Raw genomic sequence first — 15,155 nt, 5'->3', positions numbered from 1 at the left:
TTTCATGTATGACCCTGGAGAAAAGCTGCAGTGGTAGGTTTAGAGAATCAGAAAAGGGTAACCACAGATGTTTCAGTTATAGTCACCTTCTACGCCTCCCACCTGCTACTTGTAGAAGACGGTGTTGGTCATTTGGGTGTTGTCATTATCACACCTGCATCAGAAAACTACAAATATTAGAAATGTGGAGTTATCAGTTATTTATCTGAACAAAACAATCTAGTTTTGGTTCCAGCCAGATCCCTAAAAGACCAGGACAAACACCAATTACCTTATGACATAACATTACGTGGATCCCTGGTGGCAGCTTCACCTACAGGCACGCCACACTGTAAATAAAGCAAATTCTAAATATCTGTAAAAGGGGAACACTTGATGGACAACACAGGACATGCATGTAAAATCTTTTGGATGATTCTATGGTACAAACCAACTCGCTGAAGACGAGGATGAGATGGTTCTTTTTTTTAATTTATGGTAGTCTAATATGAATACATGTTAAACTGATTAAACTACAATAACATACACACCAACATAAACTGACAATTTTACAATATCAGGATATAATTAGCCTGTTTGTTCGACTACAACTTCAATGGTAAAAGAAAAACTGAACATGAAAAGGTGAGGTAAGCGTAAACATGTCTTTTTGGCAAATACCCGTTTGCCAGCTGGGAAAAAAAATCTGGTGTTTATACTCAGCCCTGGCTCTAAATGGGAAATACAGTGGATTGTACCAAGCCACACACCATTTCAGCCATAACTTGTGTGAAAGGTAGCATTAAATGACTTGCCCACAGACATTCAGCTTACTTCCTAGTAGGCATTACTTGGGGTGTGGTTTGCTCTATATAAAAATGGTATTTGTCATGGTATTGGATTTTTTTTTCCAGAAACACTTACCCCACCTTTAAAGTGCATTTCTATGGTGGATAAAATCCAGAGTGGAAATCACACAGAACAGGTCAACTAACATTTGGTTTTACATTCAAATGAATTACGCCCTTAATCACCACAATGAAAACACTGTTTTTCTTTTCATCAGTCCCTCTACTCCAACCCTTTGACCCTATATATTACTGTAATGGAGATGTAGTAACATGTTGTGCTACATACATGTAGACACCAGGGGGAAGCACCATAAAGCAGGACAGCCCGTGTCCTGAGGCAAACGCAGTGCTCACTGTACTTTTCAAGGCAGACCCAGACACAGGAAAGTTATTACTTTCGCACAGGAAATCTGAAACAAGAGTTAACTAGTTAACACCCCCACAGTTTGAAATGCTCAGCGTAGGCCCTCATTTGACCTTTATTAGAGGATGTGATCAAAAGGTTTAACAGATTCACTTGTCATTTCACTGGAGATCCTTCATGCTTGTGAAGATGCATCAAAGTGTTGCAAAAGTAAGTAAAGGCCATTCCTGGCCTGAGGTCAATATATGAGTGGTCATTGGTCTGGAGGTGTTTTGGCTATAATATGCATATGTTAAATATAAAGAGAAGGAGCTTAACAATGCACCCAAATAAAAACAAATGGAGTTAAAGGTGTAAAAGTTGAAATTGCATCACCAAGATTTAGTTTCAGCACAATTATATACAATATTTGTTAGTCATGAAGACAAAAATACATGCAAGACAAAAGTGATCTGATAACAACCAATCGTATCAAAAGTCAGAGCCCTTCATGTGCTATCCTGAGGCTGTAAACGCACCAGCCGAGCCTGCACGATGAACACAACACAGTTACAGCAGTGTTGAGAAGGAAAAACATCTGTGCCTTTTAGCCCAGGCAGGTTGCTGTAGTCAAGTTAAGATAGTCCTTTCGTATGTGCAGAAAGCGGTGTAGTAACCACTCAGTCACAAAGGCTGAATCTTAAAACTCACCTCAATTCCTCATTATTACTATTAGGTTCTCTCCTCTGGATGTTTTTAACAAGGAAACAGACAAAATGATAAAAATTAAGACTACAATTCAGATTCAGCCGACCAGTGTGGGTGTTTATCACTGGTTCAAGACCAAGGGGTCGCCAGAGGTAGAGCTTCTTTTTTATTTCTCTGACCCCTCACAGCTCAGCCTTTGTTGATGCTGTTGTATGAGGGCTGAGATCCCGGCTCCAGGGGCTTGCTGGACTCTATTTCTGTCAGGTAAGGGCGCGTCTGAGCTTCATCTTCGTTCTCCACGATGGGCTCCCTGTCTTCATCGGTCTCCTCACAGCGTGGCAGCTGCAGGACAGTGGTCAGGCCGTGGAGGTCCGCCATTTTGTGGAAGGTGCGCAGCAGGAGGTACATCATCATCAGACCAACAAACAGGTAGACTAGAGGAGGGGCAGAGAGACAGAAAGCCATTTATTCAACAGAACAATGTGCTAATCTACTTTTGCATAACAAAGTCATTACATGAAGCTGACTTTTCAATATTTCTGAAAGTATCGAATTAATCTAATTCATGGAATAGAACTGCACCAACATCCCATACCATGAGGTGGCTTGGTGAATGTAATGGCAACCTGAAATTTAAACAGCTAAAGCATCCGACTCTTGCCCCAACCAGTAGGTTTTATAAGATTTGATAACCTTTTCTGCTCTATTCTTAAGTATAATAGGTACTCTCTCTAGGCTTTAAAAGCTTATTAAAAAACAAACTTTAAAAAGTAACCAATGCTTCTGAGATCATTTAATTTGTTTCATTCAATTCTCTGCAAAGGTGGATTAATTTACAATGGAGGAACACAGAAAAGTGTTGTCTACTTATAGTCAGCCAACAGATTCATTTATGGGGAACAGACAGAAGTAGCCTCACGTTGGTGGCAAAGGTTAACAAATATGTGCTCAGCATGAGTTACTTCTGCTCTGATTCTTTGCCTTAAAGTCACATGTCACATGTATGCACTAAACTATAGTAGACCATACAATAGTCTGACGATACAAGTAGGCCAATTATTACATTATAGAGGCCTCTGCTCCATAACTTCACGGTGACTGTGGGAAGTATACAGTAAGTGGTGCAGGGGGAATCCCAGGTCAGCTCTTGCTGGTTATATCTGATTGGCTTTGCTCCTATATGTTTTTCCATCTGCAGGTTTCAGGAAGTCAAATTATGGACAAAATGATTGAATTCAACCCAACTGGCATTAGATTTAAAGAACAATGCATACAGATAATCACTCATTAGATTACCTTCATTGAATTACTGTACTTGAATCAAACAGTTTATACCTGCAAACTTTAAACCTTTAATACTGTCATACTGCTCTTGTGGTGAAAAACAGAGCTTGACGAGTTAAAAGGACTTTGACTGTCCAAACTCCAAACAACCAAAATCTTTGCCCTACTAGCAACACTAGTAGTGCTGTGCTGTCGTGGAAAAGTCTTGGTACAGCAGTTTTGAACTTCAATAATATGATGAGGAAGTTTCACCATGTTTGGGGCCATTGCATTGCACAACTTCAGAATGAGAATACATTTTATATGGCGATATTGTAGAAATGCTAAAATAATATAATCATGGCTGGTAATAAATTAAACGTAGTATGCGATAATGTTAAATTTAGCCATTTCGGGCTGCCATTAATAACATTATAGGGTGAATTCTGCAGTTATCTCAGGAAATAACCCTTTGCCATTTTTGTCTTGTTGAGAACACAAGAGATTTTAGTTCCTACTGCTGCTAGATTGACAAAAAAAAATACACTTATTAGCAGCTGACTCATTTTCATTTACCGCAACAGCAGGCAGAACACATTTACATATTATCAGTTTTAGCACACAACACTTAAGTTGTGGAAGCACTAGTTTCAGGAAACGTCACATCATCAGGCTGTGAGAACAACAGGCCACATCTTGCAGTCGGTCATTAATCCTCCTCAGAACCTGCAGGGACTGTTTGGGTTAATCTGATTCGACCCGACCTACATCATTATTTAACACAGCCTGTAGGATGGGAAAACAACATGGCTTCTCTGTGTGAACTGTTGGGCCTCCTTCAAACTGAAGTCAAGGCACAGAGGAAAACATTAATTCCTCCAAATTTAAGACTATAGGGGGAAGAAATGGTATATCAGCAGAACATTTGTAGTCTGACAAAATATCCTCAATAGCCACAGAAACAACCATAGAAATTAAGGTGATATGCAGCAATCACACATTTTATTCAGTCCTGAATGCAGCAGACCGCATTCATCTCAATAAGTTGTTCTTAATGTTTGTCGGATATTCACTCTCTCTGTATGACACCACGGAAAAACAAAACAGCATGGCTACTTTTAGACAAAAAGGTAATTCCAGTACCGATTCAATTATAGAGAAAACACCCACACAGAAACTGAAAACAAGAGCGTGATTATGAAAATAACCTCCATCATATGACTGTGATGTCTCATCTAAACATGAAGAAAATAACAACTGGGATCCAGTACAAGGTTTTATGAAGAAGCTCATTTACAATTAACATCTCAATCATATCTTTGGGAATGCCCCTAAATGGTTTCCATGCTAAGACATTATAATTTCCTGTCCACCCTGTCAGGCCAACACACTCCTGGTACTTGTTTGCAGTTTTTGAAAGAGTCTTCACTTCAATCAGTCTTCAGTTCAACTGCAGGTCCAATGTTATTTTAAATAATACCACAACACTCCAACATTTATTTGGTTGCTGTTTCAGAAATGACATGCTCCCCAAAAACAGACATCATAAAATACTGCATTTTAAACATTTTAAAGCTGGCACTGGCACACAGGCATCACTTTCATTCTAGAAGAAGCTTTGCAGTGGGGATAAAAGAAAGTGAATAACCATCATGTCTGGGTAAAAGAGATTAACGATGACTCACAAGATGGTCTTGCCAAAATTATGACAAAATCAGCTTCTAATATGGTAAATTAAAGTTTGTTAGGCTAGACAACCACACCTCCTGAAACCTCACCCTGAAACATGGCGTCCCACAGACGACTTCACATACCGCCGCACACGGTTCTAATCCCATTATCAAGTTTGCAGATGACACAATGGTGGTTGGCCTCATCAGCAACAATGACTAATCTGCCTACAAGGAGGGACAATCTGGCCCTCAACACCAAGAAAACCAAAGAGCTCATTGTGGACTTAAGAAAGACCAAAGGTGGCGCGCACACGCATCAATGGGACCGAGGTTGAACATGTCTCCAGCTTCAAGTTTCTGGGTGTCCAAATCTCTGAAGGCCTCTTTTGGCCACAACTCATGAAGGCTCACCAGCATCTCCTCTTTCTGAGAGAACTGGAGAAAGTCCATCTGTCTCTTCTGACAGTTCCACCATTGCACCATGAACAGCATCCTTACTTCCTGCATCCCAGTACGTTATGGTAACTGCCATGCTACAGGACTATCCATTCCAGGACCTGCTTCTTCCCTTCCCTTCTTCCCTTCACAGTGACACCCCTCTATCATTCACTGTATGTTTATATTGCTCTGCACTTTTCTGCTTCTTACACTTCTGGTCAGGGCTGCACTCAGATATTCAATCGCTGCATTAAATTTTCATTTAATATTTCGTTTTTTTCCCCACATGCCTGACCTCCGCTCTCAGCAGTGATCGCAACAATCTAGTTCACATCAAAGGGAACACAAAATGACCTCAGGTTTGTGGGTGCACTTTAAATTGAGTGATGACAATGGCGGTGTGACAGTTCCAGAATTTATTAATTTTACAATTGCTTAATGTCATCACAGATCAAAACAGTCAAATCAGTAAACTGTTGGCTACAACAAACAAACAACAACATAATGAACACATTTAAATAATTATATGAGGCCAATTGTAGAGGAAGAACATTTAGTCTCTATAATAATAGTTAAAAGCAAATTTTGCATAATAACGTGTTGTTTTTATTTTCGCTAATGAAAATAGTGCTCATCCCATCTGCTCTCCCTGGACCCCCGCCCGGCTAAAGTATTTCTGTATTCTGCTACTCTCAGCTACGGTTTCCCCTGCTCTGCACAGAAGCCACCAACCCAGTTCTGCACACAGTCTTCCACTCCGCCTCGCTCTTCCCCGGATCGGTCTCTGATCCCTTCAAACCCGCAATAAATATTCCTCGTTTATCTAACGGCAGTCTCCTCCCTCTCTTAGTCCTGCACTTGGGTCTACTAGCCTAGCTGTAAAAAAATACAAAGTTTTGGGAATAATATCTTGCTGTTTTGGTTAGCCTATGCTGTGAGAATAAAGAACCGCATACACAGACTTACACATTCATGGCCGCCGTTATTTCTACCCCCTTCAATACTCCCTCACTCATGTCATCGCCAGAACTTCTTGGGGATTCATCCCTCTTCTGCTATTCTGCAATCAAATAAATAGCTCTAGCTCTTGAAATTACAGCCTGCTTATCAACAGACGTCGAAACAATCAGGGTAATGCTACTGTTGAGTGTTGACTATATTTAGCTTTTGAGCAAAATAATACATTTAAAGATGTCAAATTTATTACTTTTAGTCTTTTCCTTTAAATTTTATAGATCAAATGATCAATCTAAAAATAATCCACAGACCAACTGACAATAAAAACAATTGTTTGTTGCTGCCCTATAGTAGTTGTTTGGGAGTAACGTTAGGGCTGTGCGATATGACGATATCTATCATTTGACGATGGAAAAACATCTATCGTTTACAATTATACTCTTTCATTTATATCGTTGTGTCAGAAATTCCACACTTTACTGTAATATTTTGGTGAGGGAACAGCGCTTTGCACCACGGTGAAGTTAGTTTTACTTTGGAATTCGGCATCTATCGAATGTCCAACGTAAAACTACTAACCAACTGGAAACTAACTTCACCATTCTTCCACACGAGCCGGTGTTGCAAGGAAGAAATTTGCATTAAAAATAATGGACTAGCCACACAACACTATCAAGCAGTGGAAGCTGTGATATGTGTGTAAGTCAGGTAACGTTAAATGACTTAACCACGGACATACAGTGTCGCTGTCTGGAGCTGCTGTGCTGCTCTGGGACCGTCTCCTCCTCTTTTGTTAGCTTTGCAGCAGCAAGTAGCGTCAGTTTGCTAACCCACAAAACCTAAAATCTAACATTATAGTTACATTACTTGCTGTGTCAATGTTCACTCTATTATGGTATTTGTCATGGTGTTGGATTTCTCCAGAATTGCTTACCCCACCTTTATAATGCAGAGAAATATCCCTAGTTAAGTTGGAAATGCCATATTTCATTGAATTTACAAAAAAAAAGTTCTATATCGGGATATATATCGTTATTGGGATTTAAAATGACCTATATATCGGGATATGATTTTTTTTTGTCATATCGCACAGCCCTATATGGAAGTATTTCATCGAACAGACATCTGATCTACACACACTGAACTTCAGTAAGGAAGTCAAGAAGCTGTTGCACCGACTCTCTCTAGGTATTAAAATCTTATTGGAAAAGTCACTAATGCTTCTGACATAATTTCATTTGTTTCATGAAATTTCCTGCAAAGTTGAATGAACGTACATTGCTTATAGACTGCAAACAGACCAATTCAGAGAACAGTTTCATTTATGAGGAATAGACAGAAAGGCCCTAAAGTTGATGGCAAAGACAAACAAAATGGGCTCAACATTTGTTATTTCTGCTCTGATTCTTTTTCTTCAAAAAAAGCTATTTGGTTTTCTTTTGTCACATGTATGCACTTAACTGCCCCGCATAACCACAGAGTGCAGGTCCTGGACAATAGTCCCTTAATGTACAAGTAGGCCAACTCTTCTAGAGATTACAGAGGTCTCTGTTCCATTACTTTACAGTGACTGTGGGGAATGTCCAATGAGTAGTGCAGGGGAAATCATAAGGTACACAGGTCAGCATTGGTGTTTGCTGATGCAGGTTTCAGGAAGCCGAATTCAGAGAGCTGTTTAAATTATGAGGAACATTCTTGTCATGCCCTGGCTTACTACAGAGAAAAAGAGAAGCAGTGAGAGGTGCTACTTCTCACATCAGAGGTGAGAATGTAGACTGCATATATGGCTGCAAAGGTCAGCTTCTCCCCTCAGAGGAAGAAGACAAAACAATCCTACTGTAATCCATTCCTGTCTTGATATGAAGTCTTAGTTTAAAACCAGTTTTTCAGGACATTGCATCTCATTTCCTTGTGTAACAAAAAAAAAAACCAATTTATTTTCTCTTGAAAGAAGAAGATGAAAGTTTAAGAGATAAGAATCTTCGGTGAGATTGGTGTAATTATCGGTCATCTCTGGCTCTGTGCCTCTGCAGGCCACTACACTTTCAGATCAAACAGAGATATTCAGGGCACACTTCTGTGTTTCTTGGCAGATTACCACCCTCTGATCAGCAATGGACTAGGGTGAAACAATTATCAGTACAGTGCATGGCATCACCTGCGTGTGTAAGACAAATTAAACGGGAACCCACTCTGGGTAAACACCACAGGTACCTTTAATGTGAACATGGACATCATTTACAGAAGCTATTATTAACCCAAATAGTAAAGAGTAGCCTAAGTGGTGCTTTTCTTCTTTTGCAGACAACGTGCTTTACAATTTGCCTCTTATTTACCCATTCACTCTCTCACACACACTCTCACAACTGCAAAGCTGCCATACAAGGCACTTCGACATGTGGACAGGAGGAGCCAGCAAACAAACAAACTGGGCTGCATTTAAAACTAATTTGTTAGACCTGCCTGACTCCAAGCTCAGTTAACAGAAGTAATTATGAATGCCACGGTGTCCCGGATCATGACGGACCACACCTTCTTATCAAACAAGCGCAGGTGATCAAACCTTAGAAAAGGACGGGTGTGAGCCTGGTGCTGTGATTGTGTGACTGTAGAAAACCATTCAGAGTTAACTTTTAGTGAGTTGTGAAGTTATGAAAGTTATGAAACTGAAGCAGAAAAATTTGCCCCTAAAAATTACACGTCACACTTGTATGAGCAGGAAAAACTGGCTGCAGGTTTTGGAAAGGAGTACATACAAAGACACACCAGACACAAGTACAGATTCCACTAGTAGGCCTATGAGGATTCAAACATGATATTAGCCCTTATATCTGTTACAATAGAATTCATTGTAAAAAATGTACTTTAAAGGGCCAAATATGACTTAAACAATGTGGATATTCTTGGCTTTAGTCTGATAATACTGTATTTAGCCATACACCAATGGCTGCACTTGAGTCGGGTTACTGAACAAATGCATTGTTGATTAATTAGAGACGTAATAACAACAACACTCACCCATGACAGAGACCTGGTACAGTGGCCTGTACTTCTGCCCAGGCTGCATCCCCGGAACAAAATCCCCCAGTCCGATGGTGCACAGCGAGATGAAACTGAAGTAGATACCGTCAAAGAACGACCAGGACTTCTCCAGTGAGCTGAACACAGCAGCCGGTGCCACAAAGAAGCACAACACCACAACAACCAGCAGCAACAGGAAGTGGACAAATGTGGCCGGACGAGGCTCCATGCCCGAACGCTGCAGGAGGCAGACGGGTGCGAGGACCAGCGGGTACATGAGCCTCTGGACGCAGGCGTTGAGCACCAGCATGGTGAAGGGGACTCCTATTAGAGCGTAGATGATGGAGAAAGCTTTTCCAGCGTCAGACAGAGGAGTAGCGTGACCATAACCTGGAGATTAAGGAAGAGGACAGATATGTTGGAGAGTGGAGACGTTGGAGAACAGGATCACTGTTAAAATGGTGATATATTCCCAAATGTAGGAGGTGCATTGGGTAACGACCAAAAATATGCTTTCATGCTTTTATGTTTTGATAAGATGAATATAAATCTCCTCTTAAGTGAACAATAAAGGTGTATTTTATTGAACGGTATACAACGCGCTAGAGGTAAGTGAGAATCTATGTTTTTGTCATTTAAACTTTATACCGTGTGCACACAGTGACAACGGCAGACACCTTAGATGAGTGTTTCTCTATATATTCATTAATTCAAGAGTTTGCCTCCCAGGTAAAAATACTTTACCTGTAAGAGAAGTGGTAACAGTAGCACATGACTAGTTCTTTTCGGATGCAGCCAAAAGAACTGAAAAACAGCAGCTGTGGTCAGTATCAATGGGAACTAATGCTGGGAGGAAGAAAATAAAACCCCGGCTCTTAGCACAAACCACTCACTGGAAATCTGCCAACAGGGAGACATTCTCTACAGCAGCACTGAAACTATTTAAACTGAAATGAGCCTCTGACTGGGCCAGATCTCAACTCTGTGTCCTCTGTCACATAAAGGAAAAGGGATTTACAGTAACAACCCAGTATATAATTATAATGAAGACAATACAGACGCATTTAAGAAACATTACAAAAAATCCCAATCAACTCCCACACATAAAACTGCCACACTGATCCAGGACTAACCAGAGTCATGTGATGAGGCCAGACGAGGGAGTCATGGCTCCACAGAGCAGAGTCAAAAATCTGTGAAAAAGTAGTGTTTGTACAAGAAGATCATATGATATCATTTGATGTGCAGTTGTCTATTTGCAGTAAGGTTATAGATACTGGATCTTAATAGAGCTACGCTGGGTATACGGTTTTCTAGGATAAATAACCTCACTCAAGGTGGAAGATTTCAGTAAAGACTTTAAAGAAGCTTTAAAGAATTATGCAAAATGTTTTTGTTGACAGCGACCAAACAGCCATTTGTGGTAAGAACCTGATAGTGCTATCACAATGGGCTGCCTGACCCTTTGGGCCCCTTGGCCTGTGCCCTGTAGGCCTGTTCAGAAATAGATCTATGTTCGAAAGTATCTTAGAGAGGAGGGAAACTGAGCGCAGCTGAAAGCATTGCGTCTTATCTGTTGATTCTGCAACTAACTAATTCAAAGTGAACTGATATGTAGAATTTGTACTTTAAACACCGGTAATAGTAATTACCCATTATTGTTCTTCATTAAATCTAACCAGTGTCGTCAATCACAAGCTACTGTAGCTCAGCAACCATTCAGTTTCAATGTGGAATGACAAAAAAACATTTTTAACAGCTGTACTTTACATATCTTTGATCAATCAAATTGTCAAACACATCATGACCCCCAACTCTGGTCAACTGCCAGGTCCAAAGTGCTCAATGGTCACACCAATAAACATTACAGACTAAAGAGTAAGAATAACCTGGGTCTTATTTTCATACTTTTGGCCACCATTCCTGCTGGTCACGCTAGCATTTTAATATAATCATTACTGGGATAGGAAGATGCAGTGAGCACAAAAGGACAAAAACACAAGCAGTGAGATGATCAGATAGGTTCTCCCCATTGTAAACTTCCACAGTCTGATTTTGAAGAACAACTTCATAGTTCTAATTTAATGTACTGTACCTTTGTATGTTCACAAAGTATTCATAAAAAGGCTTAGATAATAAACTGGAGGTTTGTTTACAACCTGCGCGATCGTCTCATCATTTGCTTGTTTTTCTCTCCATCCTCTTTCATATTCCCTTTTTTTTGTAATAGATGCATGGACATGATTTCTGTAACTATAGTACCGTGGCAAATTTCAAAGCTGAAATGCTTAAAATATTAGGCAACTATGATATACAGAATTTCTGTTTCCATTCTACCTGGAAAATGATGGCTCTAAAACAAGAGGCTTTTCCCCATATTTTTTCCCCATAATGTCTTAATATTAGGCATTACCAAAACATGTGACTGAATAAAGCCGCACCCTTTTTGATGTCACTGATAAATCATATTTTTAGCGTGTCGAATTTGTGTAATTAAACAGCACATTCCACATGGATTTCATATCTGTAGAAGCTGCTACTGAAACCAGGCTAACGTTATGCCCAGTTGTGGTGCTTAGTCAGTGTATTTGAATGTGTGCTGATGTAAATAAGCTGGATCCAACATACAGCACAAAGTATTCATCTACATTACATAATAGTAAGGCTTCAGGCTTATTTTCTCAGACGTTTTACAACAGTTATTACAGGCTGAGCAGTGCTCCTCATGATGAGTAAACTGAACTTGAGCAAAATCTCTGAAGTACCCCTTTATAATCAGAGACACTTGGACCTTTGTGGGACTTACAAGTTTTATATACTTAAAGATCACTAAACCAATAAAACAGTTATATTAGCATCATACACTGTGGCGAAATATTGCACATTTAACCTTAAAACAGATATAACTCTACTATAAAGTGCCCTGTGACCACCTACAGTTCCACCAATTCATCATTTAACTGCTGCTATTTAAAACCTTTATGGAAGATGGAACAAATGAGTTTTCATTCCACATATTGGAACTCTAAACCATCAGCCAGAGGGTAAGAGCTCATATACAAAGCAAAGCATGTGAAGTGGATCGTTCACTATTTTCTGTGTCTAGGCACACTTTTTATATATTAACTGAAGAGAATGGTGTTCTTTCATCACTGCAGCCTTCATAGTGGGCTGCACAAGACAAATTAGCTTAGACTTTTAGACTTAGCTGTAATTGTACTTACAGGTTATATACCAGGCTTAAATACTGTATCTGATTAAATTCTCCAAAAATGTACAGCATGTTATTTTTTGTCTGGTAATTGTCAGTGACTGCCCTCATTAACAAACTTTGCCTTATTAATCAACTATAAAAGACCCATGAACCCCAAATTCATATGCTAAAGAGTCTTCCATTTTTGACTGTGTATAGCTATAGATTATTCAGGAAACTTAACAGGAAATTATCTGTTCAAGTATTGAGAAAACCTAGGTATTTTCCATGGCTTTGGGTTTTTCCCGAGGTATGCTTGTGTTATTATCTCTGAGTGTAAGTTAAAGTTGCACAGTTGAAACTTGTCTTTCACATCCATGTCATATGGCAAAATAACAACATTAACAGTATTGGACATTTCTGGTGTTTTTTCTCCAATCAACTGAAAGTCCCTGTATTAGCGGTTTTGTTTTGTTAGTTGACGCGAGTTTTGCGCAAAATCGCCACCTGGTGACGTCTCTCGCTACAACAAAACTTCTTCTGTTGTTTTATTTGAACTCACCGACTGTGGTGACCAAAGTGTTGGCGAAGAACATGGAGGATGCCAGGTCCCAGTTTGAAGAAACGGAGGAGTTCCTGAGGACGAAGACGCCGTACTTGTTTGCCGTCAGCACTTTGACGAGAAAAAGTTCGAGGGACGCGGCGTCGACGCAGCTCTGGTTCAGAAACTCCTGCTTCAGGGCTTCCATGTCTTGTCGCAGCTTGTCCTCCACCGGCCGCTCGATGCTGGAGAAAACCAGAGCTCCGAACAGAAGATAGATGATATAAAAGAGTATGAAGCCTGTAAGCAGGAGCCACCTGCCTACAGAATACATGTCTTGTTTTACTCCTGGATTAACATCAGTAGAGCTGCTGCCGACCGCGTCCCTCTTTGTTTCTATGACTGCTTTCTGGTCTTTTCTTCTGTGTGAGAACTTTTCTGGGGGCTGTCCTAATTGAACTTGAACCCCTCCTTGTCAACGCATCCTCCTCCCACAGCAGAAACAGGAGGGTGTGCTTAGCTCCGAGTCCTGGAAGTAGGCTACATCCAGGAAACGCCTTCCAGTGCAGTCCAATGTTTTCATTTCACCACAGAAGTTTTGGATTATTGTGCTGGTAATTGCTGTAATTGCTGTCTTTTCTCAATTCTAAATCCAAACAAAACTGTAATAAAGTTGATTGACAAAATCAGATTCATCAAAGAATTTTCAGCCTACTGAACTGAAAAATAATATCTAAGATTTTTTAAGATAACCGGAAAGTGACAGATCTCCTTGCCTGTCTTTTAAGAGCCATTGGCAAAATTTAAGTTTATTATCAGGGTAATTTATCTTTATATTGATCTTATTTTCCATTATTTTATATTTCAATTAACCTTTTTTTCTCTGTCTCCTCCAAAACAAAGAAAGAGAAGTGTCACTTATAGATGCCTTCTTTGTTTGGTTTAACCTATCAGAGTTGCAGATTGTTGTATACTGTATGCGTGTGGGAAGTTTGGAAAGTGCATATGTATTTGTGTATGTTGTAAGACTGTTTTATGTTGTTTTATGTTTTATTTTATTGTTGATTGCTGCTTTTAGGCTTTACAGGATTTTTAGGTTTTCAACCAGATGTGGCCACCGTCCTTTCTGTGATGTGGTCCTCATCTGGCTCTGTCGTGGCCACACTCAGGTTGAGTCATCAGCATCATTCTGATGGTACTTGGCCCAGTAGGAAGTGGAAGATGTGGGCTTGGTTCCTTGTAAATCCACGTCTGTAGATCCTGAACATCCATCCATCCATCCATCGTCAACCGCTTATCCTGCATACAGGGTCACGTGGGGCTGGAGCCAATCCGAGCTGACTACGGGCGAAAGGCGGGGTACACCCTGGACAGGCCGCCATTCCATCGCAGGGCCACACATTGAGAAACAACCAGTCACACTCACACTCAATTGACAATTTAGGGTCACCAATCAACCTAGTCCGCATGTCTTTGGACGGTGGGAGGAAGAGAAGAACCCAGGAGAGAACCCACGCAGACACGGGGAGAACATGCAAACTCCACACAGAAAGACCGGGGCAACCGGGGTTTGAACCCGCATGCTGCCCCCTTATTCATGTACCAAATAAAAGTAGTTGCTCAATAGTGGCTTTATGAGATAAGATCCAGTGTCCACCAGAGTGTTTTTCTTTCACTGAGCCTCAAACTGACCTTAAAAAACTCACATCTGGGTCAGTGGAAAGATCCCATGATGTTCACGATGGCCTTTCCCACAGCCTTTTATGCCACTTACAAGAATGCAGTTTTATAGCACAAACACAGCTGTTGCAAAGTTTGGTATGAAAATGGCAAGTGTGAAAAGTGTAAAGTATGAGCTTGTGTGTGAAATATGTGCTTTCTTGCCCAGAGTTAGATGACTAACACCTCTTATGTCTGTACGGTAAATATGAAGTGACAGCCAGCAGCTTAGCACAAAGACTGGAAACAGCAGGAAACAGTTAGCCAGGCTCTGTCCAAAGTTAACAAAATTCTCCTACCAGCAATTCCAACGCTTACAAATTAAAACTGCATACCTTGTTTGTTGATACTGTACAAAAACAAATGTAAAAACGACATGTTGCGGTTATACAGGCGATTATGTGCTGGACTATTTCTTGGCTTAATGAAACTTAACTTACATTCTAGTTCATAGGAAGTTCAGAGCTAA

General features: G+C 40.3%; 1 protein-coding gene across 1 annotated transcript; it reads right to left on the bottom strand.

Annotated features, from left to right (window-relative positions):
- Positions 1-450: 450 nt before the first annotated feature.
- kcnk6 (potassium channel, subfamily K, member 6) lies at positions 451-13,415 on the bottom strand. Its single transcript, XM_046073850.1, has 3 exons — positions 12,989-13,415; positions 9,231-9,623; positions 451-2,315 (listed from the first exon to the last, which is right to left on the bottom strand). Exons 1-3 carry the CDS (start codon positions 13,299-13,301, stop codon positions 2,071-2,073), a joined length of 951 nt encoding a protein of 316 aa, XP_045929806.1. The 5' UTR covers positions 13,302-13,415; the 3' UTR covers positions 451-2,070.
- Positions 13,416-15,155: the final 1,740 nt, after the last annotated feature.

Source organism: Micropterus dolomieu, linkage group LG17 (assembly GCF_021292245.1).
Source record: "Micropterus dolomieu isolate WLL.071019.BEF.003 ecotype Adirondacks linkage group LG17, ASM2129224v1, whole genome shotgun sequence".
NCBI classification, from domain to species: Eukaryota; Metazoa; Chordata; class Actinopteri; order Centrarchiformes; family Centrarchidae; genus Micropterus; species Micropterus dolomieu.
Note: the sequence above shows the minus strand (reverse complement) of the source record. Positions and strands in the feature narration are given on the sequence as shown.